The sequence below is a fragment of the Anguilla rostrata genome, chromosome 7 (genome assembly GCF_018555375.3).
Source record: "Anguilla rostrata isolate EN2019 chromosome 7, ASM1855537v3, whole genome shotgun sequence".
NCBI lineage: Eukaryota > Metazoa > Chordata > Actinopteri > Anguilliformes > Anguillidae > Anguilla > Anguilla rostrata.
This window is the reverse complement of record NC_057939.1, coordinates 42,072,711-42,090,335: the sequence shown is the minus strand read 5'-3', so window position 1 is coordinate 42,090,335 and position 17,625 is coordinate 42,072,711. Positions and strand designations below refer to the sequence as shown.

Below are 17,625 nucleotides of genomic sequence, written 5' to 3'. Positions count from 1 at the left end.
CCAGGAACTAAAAGGTTCCTGCAGCCAATGGTTGTCTGCGTTTCCACCGGGGTCTAAAGTACCGCGAAGATTAGGCAAATTAGCCCACTGACGTTGTCGTCGGTCCATCTGTCATATAACCGGGACAACCCGGAGGGGTTTATTTCACTTATATACAACGGGTTACCAACAATGACTATATATGGTTAGTTTTGTATTTATTGATTTTCATATATCCTCTCAAACACATTCATTATGTTTTTTATGCGAACATTCGCTTTCATGTCTTGACATCCGAAGCGACAGAATGCATTCACATTTATATGTATAACTGGCAACAACAGCAGAAAACATGCACACGTTGTAAACAATTTGCTGTTTGATTACTTTCTCGTCGTCAATTCCATATAGGCTAATGGCAAAATGACAAGAATAGAACGAAAACTCGGACTTGCGTGAAAATGTAAATTAGTAGTCGTACAGCCACCGTTTGCTTTCCTTCGAAGTTACTGCTAGCCGAGCAGCGAAGTGTGCCCTCCAGATGCGAACTATGCACCATAAATTAGTCCATAGTCTTCCTGGTCTTTTCGTGGAATTGAAAAATGGCAGTAAAATTGAGTAAAATTACGGCAGTCTGAAAAAGCTAAAGGGAAGATTACTAGAATTAACCTGTTATTTTACCCGGACAAAAAGTGCGGAAGGCGATTTCCAGTTTGCTTGTACTGTATCACCAATGTTAATTACGCAGAACTACCGCATACCTCACATAACTGTATCAAACGTTTTGAGTCAATTACAACGGGCTAACAAAGAAAATCCGGAAGAAAATATTCAGCAACCGAATTAATCCGTTTGAATGTTTTGGTAGCCTACGTAATATGCTGTCCCAGCACGAATGCTTAGCATTTTATAAAACGAATACTAAAGCAAGAAAAGAACAGAAGAGCACACGTTATAATTCCAAGACGTTGACAGGCTATAACCAAAAGTAGGCTACTGCGCCGCATAACATACAAGTTTGATTTGAAGTTATTATGAAAATTAATTGGTTTGCCGCTGCATATTTTCAAACATGGCGGGTAATGGCGGAAAATAAATACAACACAAATGTTGCGAGTACTCGACCAATCAGAAATGTTCAGCGCTGCAAGCTCCACCCAAAAGGTTCCTGTACTTTCGGAAAGTACTACCCCTCGAGCAGGAACGTTTTGGGGGGTAAAACAAAGCCCCCAGAACTAAATTTAGACCCTAGTTCCTGCGGTGGAAACGCACTGAGTTCCTCAAAAGGTTCCTAGTTCCGGGGTATAGTTCCTGCGGTGGAAACGCGGCTAAAGAAACAGAACAAAGGAACTGGGGAAAGTAGAAACTGCAGTTGGATGTGGGCATAGGCAGTCAAGCCTTACAGCACAACTCTTTCCACCACTGCCAGGTCTCACCTGGAGTCTAGGACCGTATTCCACCAGAATCCTGGGTTCCTGTACAAAATACTGGAACATTTATAACAGAATAATAGGTCAGTGTCTGGTGTAGAAGTTAGGTCAATGGACCAGAATCGTTTAGGATCAGTGCCATGATAGAGCTCTGACTTTAGCACATTTTATACCCAGTTGAATTGATAAAAATAAAAATAAAAACTGATTTGTATTATCATTGTTGCATTCATTTTCATTCATTCATTTTGGTAAAATTTGTACTGTATGTTAACTGGGTGTCGTAAAAGTTGTTCTAGGTTGGTGTGCCCTTTTCTTGCTTTGAGCAGATGCCCACCAAAAGGTATCTGTACAACTCTGATAGCTGGAAATTAAATGTCATGTTTGTAAATAAAATGCCATCGACATCAGTATTTTACCATTCAAGGTAATATTAGTTCTTTCAGACAGAAAATCCAACTTGGTCCTCTCATTCTCTGTTTTATTCTTGGACAAATTGTTGGGGAAAAATCATAGAGATCTGCATGAAATATTAACTTTGTTCTGGATAAAAGTGGTTTACAGTTTTGTCTGTTCTTTGGTCTGTTTTTAGGCTGATGTCAACAAGAAAAATATAAAATATATATTATAAGGGCTTCCTGCCATTAAAGCAACTGCCATTAAAATGTCTGCCTCTTCCATTGTAAATAATATGTTTATGCCCGAGTAATTCAGTGGTGAAGTATATTTCCTTATTTTCTTTAATTTCTTTAATTGGTGAGCATTTTCCACCCACAAAGAATTGACTCGTTTGAACTGCCTCTTTTGAGAGAAAATTTTGAGCGATTATTCTACATGGGACAGACTAGTATATGCATGGGTGACAGCAAGGAGGAGGAGGGGAGGAGAGAGTGTGTGATGTTTAATACTGTGGAGTAGCCACCACCAGGGAGCACTAATGGTTCAAGGTTTTAAAAAGCACACTGCAAACATTATACAGTAATTTATTTAAATACAACAAAGTGGATTGGAAAGACTGAGGGGATGGCTGTAATATTTACAGATATATTTGTGATTTAATATAATTCAAGCGATTTACATTAGCATTGCTTCCAAAATAAGCATTTATGTACAATAAATGTTATGTACAATAAAAATATACAGCTACCCAGATACAAATCAGTAGACGTTGAAAATCACTCTAGCTCCTCAGTCAATTTTCTCTCTCTCTGTCTCTTTGTACATTTCTTTCTTAAAATGCCACAAGTCAAAACAAAATCATTGGGGTTGTTGAAATTGCCAAACAACACACAATCGCCAATATTCAATCAATATTTTTGTTTACTTTGACTCTCACTTTTACACATTTTCTTCACAGATACAGTTTTGGAAATTAACCTTAGTGATCTTGCTGAGTGACCGATTGACAAATGTCGATCGAATCCAAGTCAAAGTGGAAATCCTCATAAATAAAAAAATAAGAGAACTACTGCTTGTGTGAAGACTGTACTTTTTCAGCTAAATTGCCTGTGAGCACAGACATCAGGCTGAATGGTGTACATGTCTAATAAACTACAGTCCAGTAAGTGATTTCATCAAAAAGCAATGCATGGCACCATATAGATGGTCTTTACACCAAGACCTACAACTTGACAGCCTACCTGTGTTATTGAAAGTTCTTAATAAATAGTAATGGATTATTTAGCAGTCACAGAAAGGCACATTTATCATTTAAAAATTCCTTTGAAGTCCATGCCTATAGAGTCATTTTTAAGTGACAGCAGACTATTACCAAGAGCCATATTCTGAGTAAAAGTATTTCACAATTACCAGACTACATGTATTTTAAATATACAATTTTTAACACTGGACATAGGGGGAAAGAAAGTGGTGTAGAGGTCAATATTTTCAAACTAGTACTCCACTGCATACTAACTTAAGGCTCAGTTCAAATGTTATGTCCAGCAATCACCATTACCTTCAGTAGTATGTTATGACTGGAAACAAAAAAAATCAAATTTACATTTAGTACTGAAAATGTAACATGTTTTTTTTTTTTCATTTTCAGTTTCATTCAAAAGCGTTTAGTCTGTCTGTATGTAACTTTTTTAGACCACACCTGACTTCAATTCAGGTTTTGAACCAATGGTTAAAAATGATAGTCAAGCGGATTATTCTGTCAATGTTGCAAATTTGGGGAATTATATTAAAAAAAGCTAATTATAAAAAAGTTTTAGTTTACATACAGTTGTTCAGCACAACTGGTTATCAATATGAAACAATAAAAAGCTGAGTAGAGATAATTTTGATTAGTAATGCATTGGATAGACTTTGGTCAACTCTTAGTGTGAATCAAAATCCTAATTCATGCACTTCGTTTACTGATAAATATGAAAACCTATTTTGTTTGTGTACTAAGAAATATCAGTACAATGTCAATGGCATATACCCTTTATGGAGTTAAGAATGCTACAGAGAGAAAGACGAAGACCTATGTATCTCCTGTACACAACAAATGAGGAATCATATCCTTTAGTAAGTCTTGGAGCATATATGAAACAACAGTTCGCAAAGAACAGTTCACATAGAGCAGCTCACATAGAGCAGTTTACACAGAACAGTTCACATAGAACAGTTCACGTAGTAGAGAATTTTAAGCAGCTGTCATTAAAAATATGAGGCCCCCTGCCCCTCGGCCTCCTGGGGCGGTAGGGCGCGGCGCGGGGCGGGCCCCTCTGCTTCCGCTTGGCCCAGAAGAGGATGAGCGCCACCAGCAAGGTGAGCGTGAGGAAGACGCACGCCCCGAAGAAGAGCAGCGGCCTGTTCCCCAGCATCGCGTCGCACAGGGCGCAGGAGGGCTTGGCGTCCGCCCCCCCGCACAACGCCCCGCCGTCCTCCTCCTCCACTGCCGCTCCCCCCCCTCGGGCGATTATGTCTCTGTACACTGAGACCGAGCCTTTGGCGACCCCCTGGAGGTGGGAGGAGGAGGGGGAGGAGAAGAGGCCGAACCGGGGCCCATGACGATCCTGCAGCTTCCAGGCGTAGAAGCCCCTCAGGTTCACCCCGTCCATCTGGTAAGCTGTGGGGGGGACAGCGAAACAACATCACCCTCATGTCCAATATGACCAAACTCTTCACTGGATGAGGCTGCCTGTCAATCTCTTGGCAAGGCAATTTGTCTTTTCCGCAGAGTAAAGAATGTAAGCAAGAGCAATTTCTTTTTCAATTATCATGTTTTTCTCTCCTTTTCATGTTCTGCCAGACTCACAATGAATAAAGCTGTAGGGTTTTTAGAAATGGAGGGCATACACTGAATTCATTGTGTTTAGGGAATTAAATGGAGCGCACTATGCACAGTGAGAGCTCACTTAGTTTCCTCACAAGATGTCTGTATCAGGTTGAACCCTTATCGTACCACAGTGGTTATGTTTATGTATAAGTAACATCCCACCTGTAATATGAGGCAATTTTGTGGTAAAAGCTCTTGAAGGCTCATTTCTTGATGCAGGAAACACATTGTCATCTCCCACATGTAATGAATGAATTTGAGCAAAGTCACCTTTTGTATCAATATGAAACATGCAGTAGCCTATGCGTCATTATCACCACTACAATCTATGGTAGACTCAATGGGCCTCATTCACAAAACATGTGTACGATCACATTTGATCATAAACTGTGTGTAAGAATGTTTCCAAGACCATTTCGTATTCATAATTTTTTTCCTATCTGAATTTGTTCAGGGCTGTTTCCTTATGCTAATCACATCAACTGGATTACGCATAAAATTTACAGTCAGCATTCATCACCTCATACACCTGGGATACATGCAAAAACAAAGGTCTGCACATGTGTCATGAATCCCAAATTTATTCTTTGTAGAAACATTTTTAAGAACAAAAGTAAGAAAAATTTAAGAAATGTTTGTTGAGTGAGGCCCAAGGTCAATTAAACTCTAGTGGTGTTTGCTGACCATGTCAAATGCTCTTTTGAAAGAGGGTTTGGCTAAGAGTATCTGCCAAATGAGGAAATCATAATTGTAATTTTAACCTGGTAGCTAGAGACGCTAAGCACAAATATCACAGCAGCCAACCTGACGGTTCAGCAAATAGGGCAATACCATTATCGCTAACCTACGCACATCTCCTATGTTGCATTTTTTATGTACTTATGCACCTTTTATGATTGCAAAGGTCCACCATAAAGGCATATTTACTAGTGGCAGCAGATGATAAGATTGTGTGTTTGCTAGAACATCTATGATGCTGCTGGTAGGACTGGCACCTTTGGCCTCTGATACATTCAAGCAGTTTATAACCTTGATAATTCTCCATTGCAGTTGTTGTATTGACCTAAACAAAGCTAGAGCTTGAGGAGTTATCGCAAAAATAGACCAACACTTGACAAATGTTCTTGTAGTATATCATTTTCTGTTTGTATTTAATAACCGTTAGCCATTATGGTGGACCTCCATCCAGCAGGCCTGCCTGTTTTGCTACTTACATATCCAGGACTGGGGAGAAATGTTAAATTATCCAGAGGCAGACGGTGCATAAATACTTGTCTGTCATAGCAATATGTTAACTGCAGAAAGCCACGCCTACAGCTAAGTAAAGCTTGTGGATCATTGCTGAAAAAAGAAGGGTACATACTGTTCTAATTGATGAATTAAATAAGTAAGTTAGAAGCCTGAGAGTGGACTTACCCTTTAAGGCCTCCTGGAGGTAACTTCTGAGGTAAAACTGCCTGATCTGGTCATTCTTGGAAGCCTGGTCGTCCACCCCGCTAGCTGTGATGAAGATGCTGGCCTCTCCGTACCGCTCCTTTGACCAGCGGAGCACCCGCCGCAGGCCCCAGGGCACCAGGTTCTGCTTCAGGTTGGAGGAGGGCCAGGTGTGGTCCCTGGTCAACCAGCAGTCGTGGTCCATCAAGCGGCTAAGGCTGCTGTTGGTGCGCTTGTGGGACGCCAGGTGGGTGGTGAAGTGGTTGAGGGCAATGAAGTCCAGAGCTCCCCGGACCTCCTCCCTCTCCTGCTCGGTGAAGCGGGGCAGGGACAAGTGAAAGAGCCTGAGGCTCTCTTTCTCCCGCAGGTACTCCCGCACATCCGCCGGGTAGTCGCCTCCCCGCCGCGTTCCGTCCCCCTCCCTCCCCCCCAGGAACGGATCCAGGAAGTAGGCAAGATTGAACAGGAGGAAACGCTTGGCAGCGGCAGCGTCAGACTCCAGGAAGGGGTTGGCGGGCTCCACCCAGTCGGCGTGCAGAGAGAAGGACACCAGCGCCCCCTGCTGGGCCCGGAACTCCTTGTCGTAGAGGCGCCAGGCTGCCGCATGTGCCAGGACCAGGTGGTGGGCAGCCCGGTACGGGTCACTGGCATTGTAGGCTTGGCTCAAGTGGTTGGGCTCGTTGATAGTGATCCACAGCGGCACCCACGGTCCCAGCTCTCTGAAACACAGCTTGGAGTACTCCCTGAAGGCCCCCACAATGCCGCCGTTGAGCCACCCGCCTGCACTGTGGAGGGGGGCCGGGAGTCCCAGAAATGGGCTGTGATGGGTGGGGTAGTAGAGGATCACCATCGGTTGAATGTTCCTCCTCCTCAGCTCCTTGGCCATGCAGCGGTAGTACCTCAGGGCCTCTCTGTCGATGGTCAAGAGGTCTCCGCGGGGCAGGATGAGGGACCAGTTGAGGGCAAAGCTGTAGTGGTCTGCCCCCGTGGCCTGCAGCAGGTCCAGGTGCTTCTGAATGGCCAGGTAGTCGGAACACTGGGCGCCGCGGGTCTGCAGCCGCACCCCCTCCACCGGGCGCAGGACCCCGTTCCCGGTCACGTTCCAGAGGTACAGGTGGGGATCGGTGAACTGCGGGGAGAAAGGTCTGAGGCGTACCTGGGAAAAGACGAAACCACTTCAAGTGCACGGACTGCAGAGCCTTTCGTTTCATTTTTCATGAAGGAGTCACGAGCTACTGTACAGCTGTCAGTGCATGTGAAGAATCTTAGCTTTTCAGCCATCTTTGTTTCTCTCTCAAGGAAACCTGGAAGCAACTTCCATTTTGCCTGCTGGTGTTGTTCCCCCCACTCACTCTCTCTCTGGCTTTTTCTCTCTCTTGCTGTCTCTCTCTCCCTCAATTCAATTTTCAATTTCAATGTGCTTTATCGTCATGACAAATATAGGTACTTGTGTTGCCAAAGCAGTGGTTACAACTATATACAATGATTGTGATTATGAATTAGTTACAAAAAAATTTTAAAAGCCAAGCCTATGACGAAAATGTCAGTCAAGTGATATTAGGTGTGTGAGAGTGTGTGTGTGTCTGTCTGTCTGTGTGTTGTGTGCATGAGTGAATGTGTGTCTGCTTGTTGGCGTGTATGCTGTGTGTGCATGTGTCTCTCTCTCTCTCTCTCTCTCTCTCTGTCTTGCTCTCTCTCTCTCTCTCTTGCACTCTCTCTGTCTCCTCCACCCACTCACCTGCAGATTGGTGTCGGTCACACCCCAGTGAAAGTCACAGGGAAAACGGCCCTTTACATCCTGGTTCATCTCACTGCTGGGGAAGCCGTTGTCAGCGATAACCTGCCTGTAGAACTTCGCAGAAGTCCTGGGAAGCCTGGCCCTGTCTGGGCTGTTGAAGTCCACGTAGAACAGCCCCCGCCTCATTCTGTAATCATCGTTCCACTCAAATCCGTCCACCAGAGACCAGGCCGTGTAGCCAAACACCTGGACACTGTCATGTACAATTGCTGGAAAACATGCACAGATGCAAACACTGTTTGGACGTTGATGGTCTCAATGCAGCAGATCAGCTTTAAGGGTAGCCTCTCTTTCCTTCGTGGGACTATATTTGATTTGACAAGGTTAATCTTTGAAAACTAGGAATAACCCATACAATGTTTTGTGGCTGATATGATGGCAAATTATTTCCCAGTCTGGAATTCTATGGAACTCTGGTGCAAATGTAATCATACCAGAATGCCATTGGTACGTATTTTGGATAAGAATTCCAGTAACAGTCAGACCGTCAGAGCAGATCTCAGTTGCTCACCTTGCAGAACTTGACTGATGAACCTCTTCATTAAGTATATGGCCACCGTGTCCTCGGTCCCCACCGTGGCGTAAGAGAACCACCCGTTCTCCGTGATGAGCACGCGAGGGTTCTCGTACTCCAGCTTGATCCAGTTCAAGGCCTGCCGCAGGTCTAGCGACACCTGCTGGCCGTATCGGGTCAGGGCCTGTCCGAGCTGGGCGTTGTTGGGGCCGAACGACAGGGCGAAGAAGTCGGCCGTCCCCCGGACCAGCTGCCTCTCGGCCTTGGTGAACTCGGGTACCAGGCCCGGGTTCTGCCGTTTCAGCGAGGCGGGGTAGTCTCCGCTCCCGTGGATGGGCTCGGCGAACCAGCCCAACACGGCCTCCATGGACTCCTGGCAATGTTGCACGTTAGCCTGATGCCCGGCTGGCTTCATCCAGTGGGAGCCCAGGGTGATGGACACGTAGCCGTGCTGATGGGGTCGGAAGTACCGGTCGTATGTGTGCCATACCTTTGCATGAGCCTGGAAACACGGGACATTGGCTATCAGCAATGAGAGCCAATAATGAGCATATCATCACAGCACACTTGTACTTTTGTGAACAACATTGGAAACTTCACTCTTAAATTCCTCTGTTCGAGTAATTATGTTGTTCTCTGCTGTCCATTGCCATAAATAAGGCTGAAGCCCCTGACATTCATTAATCAATCCGTGAATTATTTTACATATCTTTGAATGGCATTTTACGCAGTCTCAGCACATAGCTGCGTGATGAGGTGGACTTTGACCTCCAACACAAACATAAACCTGTTGTGCATTCCAAACTATGTCAACAGTGACCAGTCATCAACTTACATTTTTTCAGATGATGTGTGATAATCAATATCTGAATTAGCAAATGAGATGAGATTTCTATGGAATTATACTTTTTAAAAGACTATTGCAGATTTATTCAAATTACGGTGTTTGCTCACTGTCAGTTATACAAGTCTAAAATGCACTCTGCATCTTGCAAAATATTAATCAGCTTTGCAGACATACAAGCGGTGTTCATATCTGTTGTAAGTGGTTGCTGTATATTTATATTTTACTGATTTTATATTTATATGAAAGCTAGTGTTTCAGTGGGAAAAAATAAATTCAAGACAAAACTGTACCCAGGACTAAAGGAAAATTATGGAGAAATGTCACTCTAACAGACTTGTATATGCAAATGACATATAATCACAACAGCATTTTTATTTGATAAATTTGTCTTTGATTTGGAGGAAGCAATACTGAAGGTTTTTTTTTTTTTCAAATCGCAGGAGATGAAAAAACCTGAAACACAGAGCAACGGCGACGGACGGAGAACCCGAGACGGCGACGAGGTTTTGTTTTTAATCCCGCGCTGCGAGGTGACTGGGAAAGAACAGGTGAACAGGGAACGTTCTGTGACGCCCCGCGCTTACTCACCCTGATTAGATTGTGGGCTACGGCGAAGGTCGCGCCGGGTTCGCCAGCCTCTCCGGGGGCGTGCAGCCCTGTTCGGTACCCCTGCCAGGCCACCAGGAAGGGGTTGTGCACTGTGATCCAATACTTCACCCGCGACCCGTACGTTCGGAAGCAGAAAGCCGCGTAGTCGTCGAATATGTCCACCAGGGACTTGTTGCGCCACCCGCCAAGGTCCTCCTGCAGGGCCAGGGGCAGGTCCCAGTGGAAGAGGGTCACCACGGGTTCGATCCCCTCCCGCCTGAGGCGATTTATCACCCTGCCGTAGTGGGCCACCCCAGCGGCGTTGGGGCCCCCCGACGTGGTCCCGTTGGGGAACAGCCTGGGCCAGGACAGGGAGAAGGCGTAGGAGCTCGCTCCCAGGTACTTCAGCGCGGCCACGTCCTCCTCCCAGAGCCGGTAGCTGTCGCTGGCCTCGTCCGCTGTCGCCGCGGGAGACCGGAAGCGGTCCCAGATGGACGGCCCTCTTCCGTCCCTGCTGCTGGACCCCTCGGTCTGGAAGGCCGAGGTCCCGGCCCCCCACAGGAAGCCCTCGGGGAACGTGTCCTGCAGGGGCAGCTGGCCCTCGCTCACGGGACTGGGCTGGAGTCGCTGCCAGAGCGCCAGACCCTCGCCCACCAGACCCTCGCCCGTCAGACCCTCGCCCGTCAGACCCTCGCCCGCCAGACCCTCGCCCACCAAACCCTTGCCCGCCAGACCGGTGACGCCGTCACAGCCACACAGGAGGAGGAGGACCCAGGCGAGGGAGCTTGGGAACAGAGCGAAGGCCATACCTGGGAGTCTTAAGAGCGCCGTCAGAGGAGCACTGGCTAGTTCACGGTGGAGAGCAGCATGGCTGGAGAATCCTCGCACTGGAGACCAGGGTCCGGTGACTCAGGGGAGTACCATACGGGAGCATGGCAGCTCCTTGGAAATGGGAGATAAACGGAGAGAAGCGGAGCGTGCCGTCCGTCTCGGAAGTGCAGCCTCCATCTGACGACTTGACCCAGATGGACTTCCCTATCTCTCAAAACAGCATCAGCCCAAGTCAGTGCGATTGCATGGAAGGACGATCACCCTGTCAATGATTATCCTGGACTCTGATCTCTACCATGAGTGAGACGGAGGAAATCTAGAGGCTAGCACCACTCCTGTCTGCTTATTTTTTATTCTCTATCCCTCCCTCTCTCTCGCTATCTCTCTGCCTCTCTCTCACTTCATCCCCTCCTCTAATTTGCTCACTCAGACTCTTCCCACATATATCCCATTCCTGTTTGTCTTCCGCTTCACTGCTAACCGCTCTCTCCATCACCATCCCTCTTTCTCTCCCATTAATGCTAAAATTAAACACAAAGTGAATCAGTGAAGGGATATTTAATCCTTCCTGCCCGTGTCCCTCTGGGGTCACGTGGAACACACTGGATGCAAATATGCAAAACAAAGGCTTCGTGGCATATACAGTATGCTATTGTCAGAACAGCCTGAGGGGAGACGTGAACTGCACTGCTCTTGTGCATAAAATATGGGGACGTGCTAAATGTGCTAACCTTATCTCTGTAATCTCTGCTTTTTGAGGAAAGCTGTGCAATGATGTGCTGTCTGCCAACCACCTAATTTGAATCTCGCCCAACGGATTTGCAGGGGACATTTCAATATGGAAAGGCATATATGCAGTTTGGCAGTGACTCATTTGAACGTAATGGAAAAAAGGTAGTTGAAAACATAGATTACTGTTAACGCATTTGTTTTGGTGATACGACTCTGGTAACCTTGGCCAACACAAACAAATTCTGTTGTTCATAATGCTTCAAATTTCTTTTTTAAAATGTCAAAAATAAAATAAAGAAAAACAGGCATACCCTTCAGAATTTTTGCCAACAATGATATTTACAATGATGATGACGATGATGATAATGATGATGATGACAGATGTAATTTTCTTCAGTGGGTAAGCATCCTGCCACTTCACCTACCTTCTACTGCAGCTGATGGCCAGTGAGGCATTTGAAACTCTTTTTCCATTTTAGCAGACCATTTACTGTAACAACCAGCAGACCATAATAAGCAGACCATTTGTCAATACGGTGACCTCCACGTGGCCAGTGTCGGCAGCCTTAAGCCAAACTGAATTTACCCCAGGAGGGCTCTGCTCCACATCAATGACAATGGTATCATATAAAAAAAAAATAATACTATACTATTCTTTATTATTACAGAAAGAACTAAATGTATTACAATCTGGCTGTGAAGGAATTAAGACCTCTACTCCGAACAAATAGTAATTCTGGTGATGACGATGATGATGATGATGACGGCAACTATTGCATGATGACAGGAAGCTCCAATGGTAGAACCTTCCGCCTTCCTCGTGCGTGCACTCCAAGGTGTTTGTGTCTCTCGGATTTGATTACGGACTGGATAGGGTGCGAAAACATCGCGCTTTGCTTGACTCAGTTTCACTACAGCCTGTGGGCAGGGAGCAGGAAGGCTTATTAGGATTAACTGATGGAGATTGCAGAAAGGACTCACAGTGCTGTTCACATATTGTGCAAAAACAAGTAACATTGTTATTTCAGAATTGCTTTTCCAGCTTTACCGAGTAAGGAGCTTGATATAAAAGCTGGGCCAAAATCAATTTAAATTATAATCTATTTATCCCTAACACATGACTTTTGATATTGTCCTTATAAACATGCCGCCTAGTTTGACAAGTAAGCAAGGAGCATAAACCCAGTGTATGCTCTTCAGACACATTCAGAGTATCTAAAGCTTGTTCAGTTTGACAAATATGAGGAGGAACGATGATCAGTTTTCAGATAAATATTCTACTAAATGTATAGATCTACTGATTTATTGTTTAGGATGCTACAATATCGGTGATGCGTGTCACACTCAAATTCTAATAGGACATGCTGTTCATCCAAACACCTCTCTCCTCTGCATTACTGAAACTATTAATCAGACATTAGACTTGCTGAAATGAACAAGGGTGTACATTTCCGTATCCATGGTAATAACTTTCTAGTGGCTCCCTGACATCTGTGCAGTGACATTTGGGGTTAACAGCAAGCAGAATAAACCTCTTTTTGATAAGTGAATAAATGCATCCTGTACAAATTATCATGTTAGTCATGCCTGACATTTCATTTCATGAAATATGTTTTGAGTTGAACTGCCAGATATGTCTGTCTTGAACTTATATTAGACATGTATTTCAAACACGCATTAAACCATATTGATATTTTTTTCCTGTGAATGACACAGCACATTTAACAACAGTGAATTTGTCTTGACAAAGTATCCTAATATGAGTTCCACATCTACTTGAAATATGCATATAATTTACAAGGGGAAGGGACAAAGTATCACGGCTGATCATATTTACTCCAGTGGGCTGTGCTATAGGCCAAATTTATGGTCTTTATTGTTTTATTACACCAATATATAAATCTGTTTGCTGATAACGAGGTTACAATATTAAGCCACAAACATATGCCCTGTTAGCTGTCAAAAATCCATGCTGCAAACCTGAGCCATATAGGCAACGTGCAATACGTTTTATAAAACTAGTCAGCTATATTTTCCAAAAGTCCCAAAGTTGCATGAATATCTTTGGCTGGAATCACCTCATCTTTGGATATTAATAATAGCCAACAGTGTGCTGTGGCAGAGGCCTGAGATACCCGACGTCACAGCAAGCAAACTATTGTGAAATAGGAAATACTGCGTCTTCCGTTCCAACGTATAAAACTGCAGCATTCCGAAGTTCATTATTCGGATGACGTCCTTGACGTTTACAGGACAACAAGGAATGAAAGGTCACCAATAAATGTGACCACAGCCACATTCAGACTTCACAGGAAGATCTGAAATGAAAGCCTAGGACTGACAAATGCAAACAAAACAACGAGCGTCATAGGACAGGAAGGATATGAAATAATCGGAACGCTTCAGAAGACAAGCAGGGCAAAATATTGACTGTGCCAATTAAATTTCCTTCACGGGTGACCGGGTACCAATGCTATCTACAGTCCGTTTCAGCAGAAGAACACTTTGGTTGCAATGATCTCACGCTAGCAGATGACCATTATGCCAGGTCTCTTACTGAGGCTGTGCATGCCTGCATCACGTACAGTATGATCTGTGAGAGTATTTTGAACATTGACACAGCAGCAGGGCCCAATTGTGTCAGACACTGTTGTTCTATGAAAAAATAAAATCAAAGGCAAATGTCGAGTTGGTCATAACCTGAAAGGACCCCTTACTTGGTATGCTGTAATAAATTCAATAAATGGAAATATTGCAAATGGATCCAGGTCTCATTTAGGTCTTTAAATGCAAGTTAAAAAATTTAAATCAATATTAAAATAGGTTGCATAGAATTAAACACTTTTGAAAGTGTGTGATTAAGTCCCTTCAGAAACTACTGTAATGTTGTATGATGCAGTATCCTGTTTTAAGGCTGTTCAAGCAATTCCCATGAGCTTTTCTTGAGATTTATATCAAGGATTTATCTTTTATTGAACTGAGGATTTTGATTAGGTACAGCACCATGTGACTGAGAGTGGCTGGAGGGCAAAAATAAATGAATGTTCACAGAAACTCAGAGCTCTCTCATTGTTTTTTTTTCTTCTAATAGTAACAGCCTGTGTGATTCAGGTCAAATATACAGTATGCCATTAGCAACTGTCATCATCATTCAAAATGCCCAATACAACAGTTTCTGGTACTTATTACACTGTTATTTATTTTAAGTACAATTAGAGTAAGAAAATTGTGCTTTTTATATAATTAATATTTATTTACATTCGACGCATCAATGCAGTTCACAAACCAAACATCAAAGACCGATCAATATAAAGCCACTGTGACAACAGAAAAAGTAATACACTTTTACAGCTATTAAATCCACCCATTGATTTAATACTATGTGTAAACGTCCTCTCCTTCCACCCCCACCTACCCCCCATGCATGCACCCACATAAAAACATAGCATACCCTAAAACAGACAAATAAAAAGGATATGACAAAGACAAACAGACACACACAGAACAAATAGGACAATTCGCAAATGCATCATTTGTACATGGATTTGTTTGTGTACATCATTTCTAGCTGCAAGTAAAGTCTCAAAATCTACTGATGTGGGAAGATGGTTTGAGAGGAGATTGCCAAGCGTGGTGGTATAATAAATTACAATGACATGCTAACCCTTTTCAGTTAGCCCACACAGCCATTCTGTACATATTATGACACGTCATGTTTATGACTGCATTAATCAAACCAAATATTTGGTTTCCATCAAACTGTAATCTCATTTTATCTCCAAATGTGAGGCAATAATTGAACAATGCTGGTACATTTTTATTTTAAATTATGTATTTACTGTACTGTAAAAAAAAAAAAGTGTCTACTGTAAAAAAGAAAAGAAAAAAAACCATATTGCTGTGACCTGAAAGGGTTCGGTTTCATGGTTACTTCGAACTGGGATAATGGTGTTAATCCAATGAGCAAATATATATGATAGCCCGCCCTAGGTCCTCGTTTGTGATTTGTTAACAATATTTGCAGTACCCAAGGTACTTTGGGCAGCGGGCGAGGCTGCTGGGGCTATTGAGTTACACCGTTATGGATGTCTGATATGAACACCGTCGCTGTTAATGGGAGGCTTGACCTTGTGTCCTGCCGTTTGTCCAAAACACAATCACCACGTCACATTTCTGATGCGATATCAAGGCTGCCGTACAGGAAATGACAAAAGAGATGGGATTAACGGAAGTGGGTCAGATTCGATTGCAATCTTCCCTCTCCCTGTGCCTTATTATTACTGCCTTAAGTTGCCTGTGACCATCAACGAAAAGCAAGCAGGTGGGCTAGGCCACTCCTTGCATTCCCATTGGCTGTTTGCTGTCATACTATACCGACCTTTCCTCTTGCAGGAATGCAGATGCAATATGTAAAATATGACTCCTTTTTATCTCTCTGCACACATCACACTTTTTCTCTTGTACCTGCTATTTGCGGTTTTAGGTCACCTGATGGTCACACTGGTGACAGGGATTCTCTTGCATGACTGCCCCCACAGGGGCAGTGCACACATTGCAGACGCAGCAGGAGATTGGGTGGAGCAGATGTCAATCACAGCTGGAGCCAAGGAGACGGTCACAGCTCACGACACAGCCATCTGACAAGGAATCCGTGGGTGAACAGTACGTCCAATAGCGTTCCAGGGATTTCAAAGAATGCAGGAAATGAAAGGACATCTCAGAAGGGAAAGGAACGGCGATTTACAAATGTGTTCAACTGTCACCTCTCCATCCCCCCCTGGTGGTCAGTGTTTTCTCTGCCACACGTGTGAAAAGTAAAATAAAAAAAAACCTATTTCCCCTGATTGCAGGTAGAAATGCATTATCATTTTATGGCACCATTCTTCCAGGGCAATGCTTAGACTTTTATGGAATCTCATGATGACATTAGTAGGCACTGATACGGATGAAATGAAGTGTAGTTGCGAAAGAGAATTTATGACATGGAGGATGGTGTAAATCCACACATCCGTTTCCCAGGAGGCACCGTAAGCTCCAGCTCCCACTGTTTCTGTGACCATCTGTCAATGTGGTCCCCTATACGGGCACCAAAGGAAGGGCTTTATCACACACTGTAACACAGACTGGCAAGAAACCAAGGAAGATGGAAGTCCTTTATTTTTCATATGAGCATAAAGCATGGATCATATTATTTCAGTGTACGTTGTCAAGAACTGACCAGGAAGCTAGAATATTAGATGCAATGTAAGATCAGTCTATTGGTGCACAATCTCAAGAACAATATATTATACTATGCTAAAACCTGCATTAGAAAGGGACATTCAATAAAAATAAACGAAATAATGTTTCTGAATACATTTTCACTGGAACATGTTTTGTCACCCAAAACACTTGAAAATGCCCAGTCCCTTATTGTTACAATTATACAAGCAATTATTGTTACTTCTGTGTAAAAGTGCCCACCAAAATTATTCACACCCATGATAAAGATATTAATAAACAACACAATAAATGTATATTTTTATTTCCAAACATTCAATTCTGATAACAATACAGTGGAAGCAACAAAAAAATGTGATTTTATTTCCCCAAAGAAATGCCACACACATTCACACCCTGTTTCAGTGCTTTGTGACACGTGGTGTTTCACAATAATATAAGGGGAAATCGCTGATTGTAAGGCACGTTCAGGTGCCATCAATTTTAAGTTAATTTGAGATTTATAGATCACAGGTGCATGAGTTACAAATGAGATTCATAGAACCTGCGTAAGCAATGTATTTTATGCTCAGTATCTTTTATGAGTCGAACATAAGCACACAGGCGGAAATGATCTTAAGACTAAGTTCAAGTATAAATCTAAGAACATTTTTATAAACGAGGCCCCTGTTTTCTGCTATCTTTTAGAATTTATGTCAGGATTCTGTTACTTTTAAGGCACAATGTGGGCTAGGCTGTCTATATCTTTTTTAAGTTAACTTCCACGGAATAACTGCTTAAACGTCTCAAGGATATCAAGCTTTTTATAGTTACAGCTTTTTAGTTATAGCTCCAAGACTCGAGAACAGTCGTTTTGAAGAAATCAGAGCAGCCATGCCCCCGTCTTCTTTGAACAACTCACCGTTCTCAACTTGCTTTTAATTAAGCGCAACATATTTTAAGTTATACCTATATCCTTTTATAGTCATTAAGTTGTATTCTTTA

At 43.4% G+C, this 17,625-nt stretch overlaps 1 protein-coding gene across 1 annotated transcript; it reads right to left on the bottom strand.

The window, feature by feature from the left end:
• Positions 1-2,378: 2,378 nt before the first annotated feature.
• On the bottom strand, positions 2,379-11,743 carry klb (klotho beta). The gene is made up of 5 exons (XM_064344370.1): positions 9,859-11,743; positions 8,421-8,925; positions 7,850-8,118; positions 6,094-7,267; positions 2,379-4,467 (listed from the first exon to the last, which is right to left on the bottom strand). Exons 1-5 carry the CDS (start codon positions 10,663-10,665, stop codon positions 4,025-4,027), a joined length of 3,198 nt encoding a protein of 1,065 aa, XP_064200440.1. The 5' UTR covers positions 10,666-11,743; the 3' UTR covers positions 2,379-4,024.
• Between the last annotated feature and the right edge of the window lie 5,882 nt (positions 11,744-17,625).